This window comes from Protopterus annectens, chromosome 8.part0 (assembly GCF_019279795.1).
Source record: "Protopterus annectens isolate FY-2018-M chromosome 8.part0, PAN1.0, whole genome shotgun sequence".
NCBI lineage: Eukaryota > Metazoa > Chordata > Ceratodontiformes > Protopteridae > Protopterus > Protopterus annectens.
In genome coordinates, this window is record NC_056741.1 from 244,431,755 (window position 1) to 244,450,150 (window position 18,396).

At 40.3% G+C, this 18,396-nt stretch overlaps 1 protein-coding gene across 2 annotated transcripts in view; it reads left to right on the forward strand.

Moving 5' to 3' along the window:
- LOC122808728 (T cell receptor alpha chain MC.7.G5-like) overlaps nucleotides 1-18,396 on the forward strand; it is a 284,866-nt gene that overhangs the window by 243,630 nt on the left and 22,840 nt on the right. For both annotated transcript variants that reach the window (XM_044079720.1, XM_044079719.1), the window contains exon 5: nucleotides 9,128-9,177. In XM_044079720.1, coding sequence (XP_043935655.1) covers nucleotides 9,128-9,177 — 50 coding nt within the window. The remainder of the gene's footprint in view (nucleotides 1-9,127; nucleotides 9,178-18,396) is intronic.

Below are 18,396 nucleotides of genomic sequence, written 5' to 3' on the forward strand. Positions count from 1 at the left end.
TGGAGAAATTGAAACATGGCACAGAAATCTCCTTGTCCAGTTTTTATATGGGATCAGGCAAAGTGTTGCATAGGTTCATAGGTGTGTACTAGGCTAATGGCCCTGTGGCCTTTACAAGCCTAACCCATAGGATTACCCTGGCATAATGCCACCCAACCTTAGTTCCCAGTGCCTCTGTTGAGTAAAGCCACTTGAGTGATCCCTCAGGTGAATTTTCTATTGTCCATCCACTCATCAAGATTTTTCTTGAAGAGCGCCAGTGAGGTGCGCTGCTTGACATGTATGGGAAGTCTATTCCATAGCATGGGCAGTCTCTGCATTATGAACCTGTCCCTCCAGCATGTTCTGTTAATTGTGGTAATGAGGTTGAGGTCTGTGGAGCATGTGGTGTGGAGGGATTGGGATTTCTTTAGATGGAGCATTTCTAACAGAGTTGGGTCAGACATCAGGCATCAATCGTCATCACTTCACACAGAAATTCTCCTTGCAATTACTTATAGCAATGGATAGTGCATTCTTTCAGGACCAACATACAGTAACTCAGTAAAGTTAAACAGAGCATCAGTGATTAATCTTATATGAGCATTCATTGCCAAAACAAGAGTACCATGAACTAAAATGTTGTTCCTTAAAAAAAAAAAAACAATAATTTTATCTTGTTTCTCAAGTTATATTTCATGATACAAATGTTGCTGCTTTGTAAGACATCTAGAAACAGTTGAGAAACAGCTATCCTCTTTTGTAGGTTTGTAACCTACCATTCTGCCTTCCTTTCTGCTTTGCACATAGAAGTCATGACACAGTGAAAGTAAACATTTAAGTTAGTTAATAAACAACAGCTGCTGTAGAGCAGCGGTGGTGCAGTGGTTAGCGTTGTCACCTCATAGCAAGAGGTTCTCCCGTTCAATTCTCGGCTGGAGCGCCTTCTGTGTGGAGTCTGCATGTCCTCCCCACAGTCGAGTGATGTTTAAAGACATGCGGGTAGGTGCATGCGTGAATGGGTGTGCCTTCTTTGAAGGTCGGGCGTCAGGTTGGCAACTTGGCGCTGTAAAAAATCCACTGCCAATCATTAGCGGACCGGAGTTCCGCTGTGGCGACCACTAACTGGAAAAAACCAAAGGACATCAGTAATAAACAACAACTGCTGCTGAGTAAGCCAAATAAATACTGCTGTCGACTCTTTGTGATTTTGTGGCAAATGTTCTGAGTATAGATTTACTTTAGTATCACTTCATTTATTATTCTGGTAAGCAAGTTTCAGTTGTGCCAAGGAAGCTTATTATGGTACCTGATATTAGATTCAATTATCCTTTGCTTATCAAGTTATTAAAAAGAAACAAGGGATGCAAGCAGTGCAGGATTTGTTTGCTACAAGCACTGGTACTCACCCTTAATTTATATGCTGACCAGATAGCTGGGCTGTAAGAAACTTATGGTTTAAAGTTTTAGTTATTCATGCCTTTAATGGGCAGCCACATGTTAAACACGAAAGGTCATTTAGGGTGAAAAAGAAAAGCAAAATAAAAAAAAAGCATAACAGCATTGCCTTCCATTTTGGGTAAGATGCCTGATTTGGTTTATCATCTTATGGAAGTGGAAATATATATACATATATATATATATATATATATATATATATATATATATATATATATAATGTTTTCCATAGCAGGACTTTCATTAGAAACAGCTTGAGCTTCCAGAAACAGTTGCATTGCTTCTCATCTCATGAACAACTGATTTTTTTTTTCTTGACAGGAGGCTGATTATATTAAGCTACTTCTATGTGATCAGCTTTACTACTCAAACATATATTTGTTAGGATATTAGTACTGACTAGATAAGAAGGCATTTATATATCTGAATGCACTTAGGGACAGAAATTTTACCAGTATGAATATATAACTGTACTTCTGTTAATTATTTCCAATATTCAGACTTTCCCAGAAGATCTAGAATAGCTTATTTTACTTTCACATTTGCAAAATGAACAACAATGTATCCAAAAACGTGTTAATGTTTTCTCTCTACAAACTAACAAAAGTATAATTGGCAACATAAATGACAATACACTCTCTAACCACTCCCCCCACATCAATTGCAATTCCAACAAAAACCCATCCACTCCTCTATTTACATTACAACCAGTACCCACCTCTCTAGTTCATAAACTGCTCTCAAAACTAAAACCATGCTCCCTCTTCCGATGGCCTCCCAGCTGAATACTTAAAACTTGCAGCAGATTCTATAGCTCTTCCAATTAGCATTCTCATTAACTGATCAATCTCTGAATCATATGTCCTACAACTATGGAAAAATTCAATTACTCCCCTTCAAAAAGGCGGTAACACCAGTGATCTCTCTAACTACCAGTGCATCTCCATACTTTCACCTCTATCTAAAATTCTAGAAAAGTGTATTCATTCTCAATTGCTAAAACATCTCACAGACAATAAGCTATTTGCACCCACCCAACATGATTTTCGGCCAGCACACAGCACAACAACAGCCTTACTATCATTTACCAACACTGTATACTTGATGCAGGCGTACTAACATCAGTGATCCTACTAGGCCCATCAAAAGCTTTTGATACAGTGTCCCACTCAAAACTACTTTTACAGGTTGAGACCATAAACTGCTCCCTGCACACTCTAACCTGGTTCCATAACTATCTACACAACAGAAAACAATTTGTTAGATGGCAAAGTAAGCAATTTGATTACCAACTCAACAACTCAGGCGTCCCCCAAGGGAATATTCTTGGGCCCTTGCTTTTTAGCATATTTATTAATAATCTCCATAAAGCATCCCTGCAAAGTACACTCATTCAATACACAAATGATTCAACTATAATTACTTCCTCTAACAACACTTCAGATATCCTAAAGTTAACACAAAATGCATTTACTTTCATCGAACCCTGGCTTAACGAAGCTCAACTGCTACTTAATCCAAAAAAAATCAAAACTCTTACTCTTCACAACCAAACTTCTAACTCTAGACTTTAAAATATTCTCTCAAAACAATACAGAAATTGAAATTGTAAAAACAGGCAAACTACTTGGCATCACAATTGATGACAAATTAATTATCCTTTGAGAATCATATACATGGCCAAATCAAAAAGACCCATTTTAAGCGTGGCAAACTCTATAGGCACAAACTCTATTTGGACAAGTCTACCAAGTTGAAACTAGCTAATAGTCTACTTCTACCCTCCCTCCTCTATGGTTGCCCCATTTTCACTTGCCTACACACATCTCTCCTGAACAAACTGCAGTCGTGCTACTATAAAATAGCCAAGTTTGTCTCCAACATGCCAACTCGCACACATCATTGCCTGGCCATTAAATCTATAAACTGGTTTGAGTTCCCTCATTACCTACATTACTCCCAACTTACTCTCACCCACAAACTACTAAATAATCCAAACTACTGGCCATCCCTTCAAACTATAGTACAAACACACACCCCTACTCATCATCTTAGGTCCTCTAACAAACAACTCTTAACCATAACTAAACCCTACAAAAGAGCTGGATAATGTCTCTATTCCCATGCCATTGCCAAACTTTGGAATGCTTTCCCTCTCTCTATTGCTCAACTAGACTATTTAAAACATTTAAATTTGCACTAAAAGAACACTATCTCAATAACCTTGTCTGTTCTTGTAGTCATATGATTAAACCACCTTAAATGTTTTGGCCACTATGCACTACAAATACTTTCACTAACGTAATATAGCTGCAATTTACACTATCTGTCTTCATATCCTATCTCTCTCTTGCTTTCTTTATTTCTGTGGCTGAATAAACATAATTGATTAAACAGTATTCTTACTTATGAGAATATACAAACAGAATTACTAAAAATTTAACACACTGGGTTTGGTTTCTTGTATTGTATACTTCTGTAATATGTATTTGTCTTGTGCATCTTTTTCAATTTGTATTATGTAAAAACCTTCTTGACTTTCAAAGTTAAGCTGATCTTATGTAAGCATTTCTGTGATTGTACGGATCTTTCCTCCCCGGACCTCCACTGAAAATGGATCGCTTGGCCCAAGTGGACATTCCAGGTCAACAAATGTCAATAAATAATAAAATAAATAATGAACAATTCTTTAGGTCCTGATCACACAATGCAAAGTAACAGCCCCGCTGAAGAGCTAAAATCTCATTATTTGATATTGAAAATTGTCTTACAAATCAGCAAAATTTGTTTGCATGTGCCAGGGGAAAATAAGAGACAGGATTCTCCCATCTTTTAAACCAATAATTAATTTGTTGTTTTTGTGTAATTGCATTTCTTACTTGTTTTTGCGTAGCACTAAAGACTACTGTTGTTTTGTATTAAGACTATTGTTGCTTTGCAAATCTGTATAAGTTCTCAATATTTGCTTCTCTGTTGAGTGCTTCAAAAATTCTAAGGAAGTTCTATGGCTTTCTTTCTCACATTAACAAATTAATTGAGTTAGATCTGCACAAGGTTGCAACCAGACAAAAACAACCAATTATAATGTTATCCAGAGGAAAAACAAAAAAAAACTAAAATAAAACTCTTTTTTACCAGGGACAAGTTCACCCTGCCACACACACACAAGGCATACCCCCAACATTCCTAGAACTTACACATACAAACTCTACAGTCACAGCTGGACAAACAGAAAGGCATACATCTCCCAAAAGAAAGGAATCACTCTATTGGCACATACTTAGAAAGCATACTGTACTGTGTGTGACTTCTTACCATACCTCTCAACTTTACAGATTTTCACAGAATGTCCAGATTTTTGCTTCATATTTTTGATCTATTTCTCATAAAATTGTGTTTTTCTGGCAAATTAGTGGCAAATCATTAAAGACTAAAGTTAGAAAATAATGACAGGCATTTGAGCTTCAGACTTCATACCCTTCAGAAAATTCATGCAAATGCAAAACCTGTTGCTCTATCAACTTTCTAAGTTTCTAAGAACAATATTTAAAAATTGCCCCATATTTAGGCCTCTTTCCAACTTTTATTTATGGCTTTGTCCAGATTTCTTGCTCTAGGTGGTTGAGAGGTATGTTCCCTACAGAAAACAGTGGTTGGGGCATTCAGCTTCACCAGACAGAACTTGACCACATGGCACCTCATCCAGTTTGGGCTCAACAAGGTGTATTGAAGTCTCCTAACCTGTAAACCCATCTCACCCTTAGTCTCTCACAAAGCATGTGATGAGCAATTACAGCTAGTAAAAATCACATCAGTCGTTTGTATATATTTGATTAAAAGACAAAAAATGAAATTTAAACAAGTGTGTAAAACATTGCGAGAAACAAAAAATAACCATAACACACCTTCACCTTTCATATCTATATGATCCCTTAATAATAGCTAACATTGTCCATAGTACTTAGATGTTGCACTATTTTGTTTAATTTTAGGGTGTGTGTGTGTGTGTGTGTGTGTGTGTGTGTGTGTGTGTGTGTGTGTGTGTGTGTGTGTGTGTGTGTGTGTGAGAGAGAGAGAGACCTACTAGGCACAACTGTTTTTTGTCAAACACAGCCCAGCTAAGAACCCTGTTCTAGCTAAAGGAAAATTCCACCTTGAAACTCAATGTCTTTTTTCTTCATAGTACCTTTGCTTTCTGAGCTATTTTAATACATCAAAATCACTAGGTGCCTCTTATAAAATCTGAATATGTTTTTCTGCAAAATGGCTGATACAGAGCCTCCCATAGTAATATGATCTTTGCTTTAGTTCTTTCTTATCCCCTTCCCTAAACCCATTTTAAGTCTCCTTTGTATAAATCATGATAGACATATAGAAGTGATATTGTCTTACTAGTTCATTAAAATACAATGGCAGCAGTATGAGTCACAGATATACAACACCTTCTATAGCAGAAGCACTTAAATTTTTTTCCTGAATGATCATCATTTATATTTCTGTCAGTCAGCTTTGCCATTTTCAACAGTAATGTAGTTCCAGCAAAATAAAGCAGCTAAATTGCAGATTTTTTCTAAGGATTGATATATTTTAGTCCCTGTCAACACTGACAGACCCTCCTACACACTCTTCCTGAGGAGACAAAGCTACCACAGAAGTCAGAAAGCTGTTAATCAACACTTCAAAGAGCTGGTTCTACTACTCACCAGTGTGTGTGTAGCAACAGGGAGATGAGTAGAGTTTTTTTCTTATCCTAAATGTCGGAGAAATGTGATAATTTGTCTTCTGTTTTTGCTCAAAAAGGTTGCTCCAGTTGCATAGAAGAATAAAGCCTTAACTACAGCCCAGTCAACCTAAGTTTAATTAGTGGCTTGGGTGACTAACAGAATAGCAGGCTGGCCATTTACTGATGATATCCCCTTAGGGGAGGTGTGATCCAGTGAGGAGAGTTCCTTTGGATGAATCAATGATCATGGGAGGTGAGCAGGGACTGGGTAGGGAGTCTAAAAGATCCCCCCAAGGATGGAAGTGGAGATGGCTGAGCCTCCAGGACACCATTAGGATCCATGACTGACCACAGCAACACCAGAGTAAGTTCACGGGCAAGAGAGGAGGTGGTAGACCTGGTTTGGACCGGAAGTGAGACACTCAGGGCTAGGTTGGGAAAAATGATGCCCCACGAGGACCAAAAAATGCTTTACAAGCACAGAACAAAAAAGGTATAGCTGTCTGCTGTTGAATTTGTGTTATTAGATTTTTTTTTAAACTGAAGCACAACTGTCTTCATAGATTACATATTCCCACTTCGGTTGCATTTCTACCCTGTGATTTGTTATATTGCAGCATAATAACACTTCATCAAAACCATAATCCTTGAACATGACAAATAAGACTAACACCTCTTTTTATAAAACTGTTGCAGTTACAGAAAATATAGCTTACCACTGGATCAATATACAGCAAAGACATGTGAACAATTAGGGTTGTCATCTTCTTTTATGCACAAAGTGGGAGATTCTTACCAAAATTTGAGAATGTGGAGGACAATCTATGCCATTATCAAATGAAAAATATTTATTTTCATCTTATTATCAAAACAAATACTCTTTGATGTGCAGTGTTGGTTGTTTATACCATTTTATATGGGTCTACTTCATTTCAGTGAAAAAACTTTTAGTCAAACACCTCTTTGTGGAATGCTAATTGTCAAAACCTCAATTTATCAAAAGGTCATTTTGGCAAATTTTTTCTTAAAGGAAAAAAAACGCTTGGCCATCATTGGGAATTTGCCCTTTTCTCCACTGTAGTGCGATCTCAGAGTTGGTATATTTGGTTGGGGGGGGGGTCACAACCGCCCACCTTGGTGGGTTTTAAATTTTGTGAAATTTTTGACACTTGTTAGGCTGGCCAAGCATTTTTTTTACCATAGGAAAAAATTGGCTAAAATGACCGTTCGACAGATCTCGGTTTCGACAATTAGCATTCCACAAAGAGGTGTTCGACTAAAGGGTTTTTCACTGAAGGGATATAGACCCATTTTTATGGTATTAAGATGAATTAAATGTACTATCACAGCTTTCTGTAATATCTAGAGAAAAAGCAGAAAATATTTTTCCATGTAAAATATCAAGACATTTGCGATTTTCATTTCCCCCACAGTAGAGATCTCAGGACTCTGCTAGGTGCACTGACACTGCTTACCTTCCTCTCTGAAATAAAAGCAATAGAAATAGTTAAATAACACTGTGTCCTTTTTTCATAGCAGATGCTGATCTTCTATTATTAGCAGGACTGACTACCTGGGCAAGATTGAGAACAGTATCTCACAGGTAAAAGTATGTCTTTGTGTCAGTTGTACGTTATACAAGCAGAGACACATTCCTCTGCCTACAGTAGATGAGACATTAAGCTTAAAAGGGGAGGGATACCTTCCTTTGATTCCAGGGCAAGAAAATGAAAGTTTTATAAAGTGCTTGTAGGTTTCTGGTACCTAAGCAATACTGAAACTATATTGCAGGGAGAAAAGAAGCCTAAAGGTTGAGTTAAACTGTAGGAGAGGATGGACTTTTCCTTTAAGTGACATTCTCAAAATCACATAGCACATTTTCATCTCTGGAACAGCAGCATTATAGCAGCATGGAATCACATATCATCAGAAGAGAAAACAAAACTTGAAATGAGGCATTTACTTTATTAATAATAACTACCTACTTCGCAGAGCTGATGATCTCTCATGTTGATCTCATGCTCACTGAATTAAACATTAGCAGAAAATCCTGAGCCTGTGGCTGTTTAATTAAAACACTAGATGTATTGTACTATAAAAAGGCTATTTAAATGTTAATGCACCTTTCAGGATAAGTTGATGTCAACAACAGAGATATTTCACTGCAAAGAAAGTTAAAGACTAATGTGAATAGCATCATTAAAGAAAAGTAACAAAATATATACCTGTAACACTTGTGCAAAAACAAAATGCTTGTTGAATGGCTAATATATTCACATCATATAAGGATGTTGTCTTCAACTAGTCCAAGATATTATTTACTTTTTTAATGGGGCCCATATACTGATAACCCTTATTGCCATATATATTCCAGACGTATGTCACATCTTAAACTAACCACCTAATAAAGTCTTTTTCTTTGCAAGTTTTCCCAGTTTTTCTATCAGACTCAACAGCTTGCAGTGGATCCCCACAAAGAGGTCCAGGTTCCAAGGGAAGCTACTTGATGTTCATTATATACAATGTTTCAGAATCTCTTCAGGTTCTGGAAGTGACGATAATTTATGACCACTTTTCACAAATAGCTTTTAAATGGGTGGGGGCAGCCTCTTTTTCTTTCTTAAATATGCAGAGCATGGAGTGATGTCACATATAAATGCTTCTTAATTCAGTTCCTTTGTCCCCCAGTTATCAGGCAACATGGGAATGATAGGTCCCATAGCAGAGGTCAGCCAAAGCAACAGGTCCACTGATACCTTCCTCAATGTCAAGGTGAGCAGGCCATTGACTGCTGAGTCCTTCCTACCTCAGATAATGGTCCATCAAAAACACATTTTTCCCGAAGCATGATTATGAGTGGTTAAGGAACATGCTGTGATTTTCCGCATGCTGGCTGGCAAGCCCAGTCATTATTAAGAATGATATAGATGGTGAAGTGATACAAAGATATATTTATTTATTTTACAGGGCACAAAGAAGAACAGCGCAAAGAGCAACAGATATCAGAAGAACAGCAGGTCAGTATATCAAGCACCATATATGTAAGAGTGTGTGTGTGTGTGTGTGTGTGTGTGTGTGTGTGTGTGTGTGTGTGTGTGTGTGTGTGTGTGTGTGTGAATATATGTGCATGGGTGTGCAAACTGAGGGTTAGTATGTGTTGCATGTCAGTGGTATGTGTGTGTGTGTGTGTGTGTGTGTGTGTGTGTGTGTGTGTGTGTGTGTGTGTGTGTGTGAGTGTGAGTGTGTGTGTGTGTGTGTGTGTGAGTGTGTGTGTGTGTGTGTGTGTGTGTGTGTGTGTGTGTGTGTGTGTGTGTGTGTGTGTGTGTGTGTGCTTAGATTCTGCCACAAGTGGATGTGTATGTTCACATATGTTTACACTTCTCAATGTATCTATGTGCATTTGTATGTGTGTGACTGAAAGAATGAACATTCTTTCAGATGGATATGTGTATCACTGATGGAAACATGAAAAATAGTTAGATTATCACTTAAAAAAATGCAAGGTGGATTTAATGCACTAGAACAGCCTGGGGTATTACAAGCCATACTGGAGAGAAATCTACAAATGCATCCCAGAAGACAGCCAGCAAGGTGCCGAGCCAGGCTACAATTAAGCCGGGTCTCTGACCAGAAGGTCATTGATAGACACAGGTTAGAAAGAAATCTTGTGCAAGCTATGTGCAGGATTTGTGCACCTCACATGTCAGCACATAGTCTGCAGGGTAACCCAGTCCCAGTAGAAATAAAAGTATGTCTGAATCTGGGTATACTGGCCTCTGGGACATTTCACCAGGATATGGGTGATTCTGTAGGAGTGTCTCAGACAGCCACCAGTCACATTCTGAAACAATTCCTGGCAGTGCTGTTCAGGAAAGTGGATGAATCATTCCACTTTTCCAGCAATAGCCATGGAATGCAAGACTGCTAAGTAACAGTTCTATTCCATTGACAATTTCTCACATGTCCTCAGGGCAATTGACTGCAGTCACATTCCAATCAAAACCCCAGCGTCACCTTATGTTGACCATTACCTCAATAGAAAGGGGTGGCCATCAGTCAAATGTCAGGTAGTGTGCTTTGCAGATGGCCTCAATATCTATATTATGACAACACACCCCAGTAGTTGCATGATACAGCAATTTGGAGGCAAAGTGGTCTGAGGGCAACTTTCTAGCATTGCAAAATTCCTGAGGGACTCCTACTTGGTAAGTACAGCACCACAGCTATGGTGTAATCTGAATGTAGACCTGTGAACAATAAGCAAGAGGACTAAATGTGTCTTTCTCTTTCTACAAACAGGAGAGTGTGGTTATCTACTGGTGCCTTGGCTTATGATTCCATGTAGACCCCAGTCAATCTCTGCTGAGTATACACTGCCACATGGAATACTATTGATTATGTGTTTGGTGTGCTGAAAACAAGTCTCAGATGTCTGGACACATCCAGGGGTGCAATGCAGTACACACCAAGAAAGGCATCACAGATGGTTACTATGTATGCTATGCTGCACAACATGCTAATGTCAAAACACAGGGGTCTGCCATCTTTAGGTGTGGGTGACCTACCCCATGCACCCTATATGTCTGACATTGTGCTATCAGAGCTGTCACAGGATGATCAGGTGGAAATAAGGGTGAGAACAACTGGGCACGGGTGACAGAGTCTGTAGCCATATAACCTAGCTCAGGCAACAGGGCTGCATCTGGCTCAGAACTTTGGGTCGTGATAATCCACATGTACAGATGTACATAGACAAACTGACATTATCTCCATGACTGTCACATACAAGTATGACAGTACATGCCTGTCCCGGCCTGTCACACATAAACCACTAATGCAATGCACAGGTGGGTGCAAACACATGAGTCACTCAGAGTACAAATACATGTCATACAACAAAGTATCAAAGACAGGTATGACACAACAGCCATGAAACATGCTGCAGTGTATTGGATAAGGCACCATATGTATAGACATGTGAGTATAAGCAGGTATATATTGAAATGCACAAATGGAAAGTACTCAACATCAAGAGGATATCAAAGGTGAAAATTTAAATCATAGGTGCATATTGTGTTGAGGGGAGACATGTGCAGTACCAGATTAAATTGCCACAGGTACTACTTGTATGTATAATGAAGTAAACCTGTGAAATGCAGTAATGGCAGACAACAATGGAATGTTTAATAGGTTCATAGTTTCATAGGTGTGTACTAGGCTAATGGCCCTGGAGCCTTTACAAGCCTAGCCCATAGGATTACCCTGGCATCGTGCCACACAACCTTTTTTTCCCAGTGCCTCGGTTGAGTAGAGCCACTGGAGTGAGTCCCGAGGTGAATTTTCTATTTCCCATCCACTCATCAATATTTCTCTTGAAGAGGGCCAGTGAGGTGCCCTGTTTGACATGTATGGGAAGTCTGTTTCATAACATGGGCAGTCTCTGGGTTATGAACCTGTCCCTTCAGCACGTTCTGTTAATTGTGGTAATGAGGTTGCGGTCTCTGGAGTGTGTGGTGCGGAGGTATTGGGATTTCTTTAGAGGTATCATTTCTAACAGAGCTGGGTCAGACATGGCTTTGTAAGTCAAGCAGAGATTACCTCTAAGTAGGCGATATGAGACAGAGACTAGTTGGAGTTTTTTGAGTCTGTCCATATAGGACAAGTGTTTAAGGCCTAGGATCCTCTTTGTGAGGTACTTTTGCAGCCTCTTCAGTTGTTGCAGGTGTCTAGTGAGGTACATGCCAAATGGGGCATTGTACTCGATGACTGGCCTAATGAGGGAAGAGTAGAGGGAGACAATGAACTTTCTTCCTGGATGCAAAACCCTTAGTAATGAGATGTGCCACATAAAAGGACTTTCTGACCACAGTGGCAATGTGGTGGTCAAAAGAGAGGTTGCTGTCAACCTGTGTTCCCAGATCTCTTATAACGCCTTCTGTGTTCAGTGGACTACCATCGATGTGGTAATTCATGAGAACTGGGTTTTTCCCAAAGAGGATGACGACACATTTTTTTGGCATTGAGCTTAAGGCCATGGTTCTGACACCAGTCGTTGGTCTTAGTGAGGCATTTCTGTAGCATGTCCACATCACTTGGAAAGTTAATAATAGCTCCCAACTTGCAATTGTCTGCAAACTTTGTCAGCCAGAGTCCCTTCATGTTGGCCTGGACTTCAGAGAAGTGGATACCAAATAGTTGAGGACCCAGGACCGAACCCTGTGGGACTTCACTCGTGACTGGTCAGCAGTCTGACTTGGAGTCAGCTACTTTCACACTGTGGGTTCTATCTGTGAGTCAGTTTGCAACCCACCTTTTTCATGGTGGTTACCTTTGTGGGGGGGGGGGTGGATTTCCAACTTGATTAGTTTGTGGTCGGATCTAACCAGGGAGGAGTTGACTATTGATGTAGAGCAACGGTCATCCATGTTAGTAATGATCAGGTCAAGGATGTTGATACCTCTAGTGGGAGTAAGAACGAGCTGGTCCAGGGCATTGGAATTAATGAATTCCAGGAAACGTTGGGCAAGTGTATTGGTACATGAGTAGTTTTCCCAGTTAATGAAGAGGTAGTTGAAATCGCCCAGTATGAGTGTTAGGTTGGACTCTAATATTCTCCAGGGTGCTTAGGAACATGGAGTGTGAGTCTTGGGACATGGTTGGGGACCTGTAGCAAGCTACAACCTGAATTGCTGTCTTACCCAATGTTAGCTGCACCTGAAGTATCTCTGATGTGTTATATTGGGCTACCAGTCTGGAGTTGTGCACATCCTTTATGAATATGGAAACACCACCTCTTTGGAGCTTCGGTCCAAGTTCTGGGGCTGAAAGGTGTGGAATGAGTTATAGTCTGGTAGTGCAGGGGTGCTTTCTGCTGCCTTGAACCAGGTCTCTGTTACAGCACAAATGTTGATGTTCTCCATTTTAAGGAGTGCTTTGAGCGAGTGCATTTTGAGATTTAGACTTCTAGCGTTAAGCAGCATGACCCTCAGATTGCATTTGTTTGTAGCTGTTATGGTGGTAATTTGGTCTTTGGAACACCGCCTAAAAAAGCACTATGGGGTGGCAAAATCCTTGGCCAGTATCTGGAATCCCAGGGGTGACAGATGTAGTCCATCTCTGACAGAGCATCGAGGTCTGGCAATCATGTCATCCCAGGCAGACAGAGTCTGGATCCCCTTAGAATGACACCAGAAACTTAGCCAATTGTTGAACTCAATCATTTTCTGCTTGTACTCTGGTATCATCCTGGGTGATGGTAGGATGCTGCTCAGGGCTAGGGTCATACCCACCTGGGCTACATAATCCAAGAGCTCCTCCATGTCTCTTTTCATGTAGTCAAGGGAGTTACGTCTCAGGTCATTCACACCCACATGTACAATGACAGAGTCATATTTTTACCTGTTGTTGAGGGACCTGAGTGCTTGCATTATTTGGTGGATGCTGGCACCTGACAGGCAGCTGACTGTTACTTTCTCCTTATTCAACCTTGTGAGTGGGACATCAGTGTGCTTCACCATCAAGTCACCTATGACTAGTGTGCTGGGCATGCTGTTTTGCCTTAGGGGCTTTGGTTGAGTGGCACACTGTTTAAGAGAGTTATGTGTCTCGTGATTAGTGTTGTGGTGGTCGAGTGTGTTTCTGCCTTGGAGGTCTCTGCTGTTTGGGTAGATTTTTATTGAGAGCCTCCGCGAAGGTGGGTGTGTGGTTTATGTTTTTATGTGAAGGCAGTTCTGGTGTGTGTTCTGGAGAGCTGTGTGTTCCATGTGGTGTGGTGCAAATGTTGATCTTCTCCTCTTGATCAGCTATTCCGGTCTTGGCTGGAAAGTGAGTGGCTTCCAATTTGGATATATAAGTGCATCTCACGCAAGTCTGAGTGTTGGGAGGTAAGAGGAGAGGGTTGTCAGTGTACATGAGGCAGTTGCTGCATTGCCTCAGGGAGGCCAAGTTCACCAGGTTAATAGGAGAAAACACAGGGAATTGACCTTTATACATGCCTTGAGGGGTGGGCATTAATAATAAGTACTGGAGCTGCTTCCTTGTAGAACGTTTAGTGCTGGCAGCACTTTTGGGTGCTACAATAATTGCTACAAGAAGTCTGGCAAAGTGCTAGACTAATAAGCTAGTAAAAGTGTGGGAGAGGAAAGAACTAGCAGATTTAAGGGAAAAATTGAAGAGCAGACTTTGGCACTGCTCAGAAGCTTACAAACAGTCCTGGATACAGCAAATCTGTACCTGGACTAGACTAGTTACAGGAAAGATGGGAAACAAGCACAAATGCGGGCTTTTAAATCAGAAAGTTGAAAGAGATGGAAAAAACTGTTCAAACAACCAATACAGTACAATTTCTGGGCCAGAAACCACTCCTCTTGTGGTAGATAGGCTACCTAGTGCTTACCACTCCTACTGATAAGCTAGAAGGCTTCCCTGCAACACAGAAAGGCTTGGGGGGCTCAGAAGCTTACAAACAGTCCGGGATACAGCAAAACTGTATCTGGACTAGACTAGTTACAGGAAAGGCGGGAAACAAGAGCAAATGTGGGCTTTTAAACAAGAAAGTTGAAACAGATGGAAAATAACTGCCCAAATGGCCAATAAACTACAACGTCTGGGCCAGACACCACTACTCTTGTGGTAGATAGGCTACCAAGTGCTTACCACTCCCACTGATAAGCTACAATGCTTCCCTCCAACACAGAAAGGCTTGGGGGGCTCAGAAGCTTGCAAACAGTCCTGGATACAGAAAATCTGTATCTGGACTAGACTAGTTACAGGAAGGGCAGGAAATAAACTTAGATTTTTTTTTATTTACAGAAAACCAGCTAAAACAGCATTAAAAATGATTCAAGTGCAGTGCAAGTTAGCACACGAGTGTGTAGCAATATTAAAGCAAATACAGTTTAAATAAAGGCAATTTATTCAAACTGTATTTTGAATTGAATTCAATTATTGTTTTATTCAACTCTAAACAGTTAAAAAGTGCCAAAAAATATACTTATCAGCTGAGAAGCACACTCAGTCAGAACACAAAGAGATTCTAGCAAAGTTTTTTTTTTTAGATTGATTGATAATGTATCAATCTATGCCAGAAGTGTAAGGTGATATGATTATGATTGGGAGATATACTTGATGTATGCTGAACAGCAACAGCAGATCAAAATGAAGTGATTATCATGTTCAGCAGGGCAGTTGTCAATATATTACAAAAACTATAACAAGGATAAATATGTACAACATGACAAAACATGAATGCAGTATATTATGTAAGTTAAATGTGTAGAAAAAGTCTGTGGCATCATACAAGTGATGACCACTAATAGGCAGAGAAGGCAGTGGTCAGCACAGTGGTTATCATTTCCACAGGATTAGGATGACACAATAGGACACACACATCATATTAACTGCCAGTGTTACACTCATACAGTCTAGGGCATCCACTCTGATGGCTCGCACTGGGGTCTTGGCTGTCCTTGCCACTTCTGGAAACACTATGCCCATGGTGCTGTATTGAGGTACTGGATGTGGTAAAATTAACAGAGTGGAACACATTGCTGGTCTGAGCAGCACTGTGATGTGTATATCTGGATGCACCTGCTGGGTTCTGAATAGGATGACCAACAGCAGATGTGCATGTACATTGCAGCACAGATAATGACATACAATGGCCATGTGAGGGTGTAATGAGAGGGGATCAGACACTTCCCCATTTGAGGTAATCTGCTAGTTACTGTCAGGGCACATAACACCCAGTTGTACTATGGCACTGCTCCAGCATTGCCATAACAAGGCTTTCAACAGAGTATGCTACATGATAAACAGCATGAGCAAGAGCACGCAGGTCATTGCCATGACAGTGCTGTGAACATTCATGTGGCTGTAAAATTAGGCATACACCATCTGACATGCATCCATGCACATCACCTACATTCCCACATGCAGTCTGATAGACAGTAGCACTCCATTGTGGGGCAGAGTCACCATAACTGCTAGATTTGACTAGGGACAGCAGGTTACAGTCATTGTCATGACCAATATCTGATACCCCTAAATTAGCAGACTGGCCTGCACACTATCCCCTCTATCAGAGGATATACCATGAACCACAGGGCTGTCCCCTTACAGGCCAGGTAACATTGAACCCAATGCAATTTCCTGTGTGCCACTGGCCATACTATCACAAGGAGGCACATCACATCCCAACTCAGGATCAGTGGATGAGCTTGTGGCTCCACAAATACAGAAATGATACATGTCATATACATTTACAGAGGGCAAATGAGGTAGGATATAACTTAAATTGTTTGACAAATGTCTAACATTACTGACTAATTCTGGACATATCAACTTACCTGGCTGGCACAGCCATGGGATGTGCAATGCTCCTACAGAGCAGTGAAAATCCATATTAGTCAAAAAGCAAAGAACTGTGAAGGCCAACATAAAACCGCACATACATGCTGACATATCCAACATGTCCTCCTCTGAATCCACCTCCAGTAGTGAGAGTTGAATTGCCACTGTGGTGTAAAAACACACAAATACACAATTCAGTAGGAAGCAGATACATATCATCACGGTGCATGTAATCTGATGCATAAAACACAATCAGAGCACAGATTCACATACCTGATGTCTGACTTTGTTGTCTAGAAGGCAAGGGCCCTACACAAGTTAACATAACAACATTACACATAAGATGACATTGACACTCAGGGATAATGGAGTATAGCAGTTATGTAGACTGCCTTACAAGGTCTGTCATCCTCTGATGAGGCTATCATTGTTCATCATTGTATTAAACCTGTTTTTGTACATATAACACAAGCACCATTGAGTACATTTCACTGTTAGCATCAGGCAGTGGCAGCCAAGGGATTCACATCAGCTTAACTGAGTACAGATAGACATACCTGACAAATCCCAATGAGGGGCAGAAAGTGATGTCCCTGTGCAGGTGAATAGAGCATCAGTATAAATAGTGCTTACAGTGTCACCTAAGCAGTGTTTATGTAACAGAACATGCAAGCATTCTTACCGTGTCTTCCCTTAGCCATTATGTGTCATACATCATGGCGTGGTCGTGATAATGTAAAATTCATAAAACAAATAAGACGTGTGAATGAATGTCCAAAAATGTCAAATCCAATATGACATTGTACTTGGGAACAGTGGACATACAAGTTCATCCTGGAACACTGGTCTTCATTCCACCACCATGTATGCAACAAGTGTTATGATGAGAGAGCAGGAATATTGTCATTTCATCCAGGAAAGGTACAGGTTGCCCACCATCAGTGGCATTCCTCTACCTCTCATATTGGTAGAATCTGTTGGTTGCATGGAAGATCATGTCAGAGCACTGGTAACGACAGGCCTCATGTGAGTGGTTATACCCACCCACAGCATTAAACATGTTAGTGATGTCCCTCCACATCTGATTCCTACAGAATGTATTGCCCATCCATCTTAGTAAATTCCTGCCACGTTGACACAGCACCTCCAAAATTATTTCATTTTCTCTGTGGGAAAAATTGTCAAATCTACTTCTTTATGACATCTATAAAAAGATTAGTTGCACATATCAGGAATTAAAACAATGTAGAAAACCTTTTGACAGGCCAGCATTTAAACACAGATTGTAAACCCCCTTCTTTACATTGTACTGCTATGCAAAAGATTAGATAACAATTATGTGTGTTGCCATCATATACAGATAAAGATAGTAAACATACATGATGTCATTAGTATCTTTCACAAAATCATCCATGCCTGGTAACTATCATATTGATAACACACGTCTAAGAGTCGATCCAGTAGTCAGGGACTTGGGGACAAACATAGACAATAGTCTTGCTTTTGTTCATCACATATCTACAGTAGTCAGGAGATCATTCTATGTTGTGCAGCTTATAAACAAAGGTAAGGCACCTAGGACCAAGGAGGTTATAGTTCCACTATTTTCAACAGTCATCAGACCTATCATTGAGTACAATGCCCCCTTTGGTATGTACCTAACCAGGCACATCCAACAACTGGAACATCCACAGAGGTTCCAGACCACAAAAATACAGGGAGTAAGTAACATGTCCTACACAGACTGCCTCAAAGTCTCATCCTTGTATTCTGCTTCCTAAAGACTGTTGAGGGGGAGATCTATGCCTGACATACTAGGAATTGTCAGACCACACCCTGATAGACCTCCTGCATATCTGCAAAATAAAGAGAATTACCCATTCTAA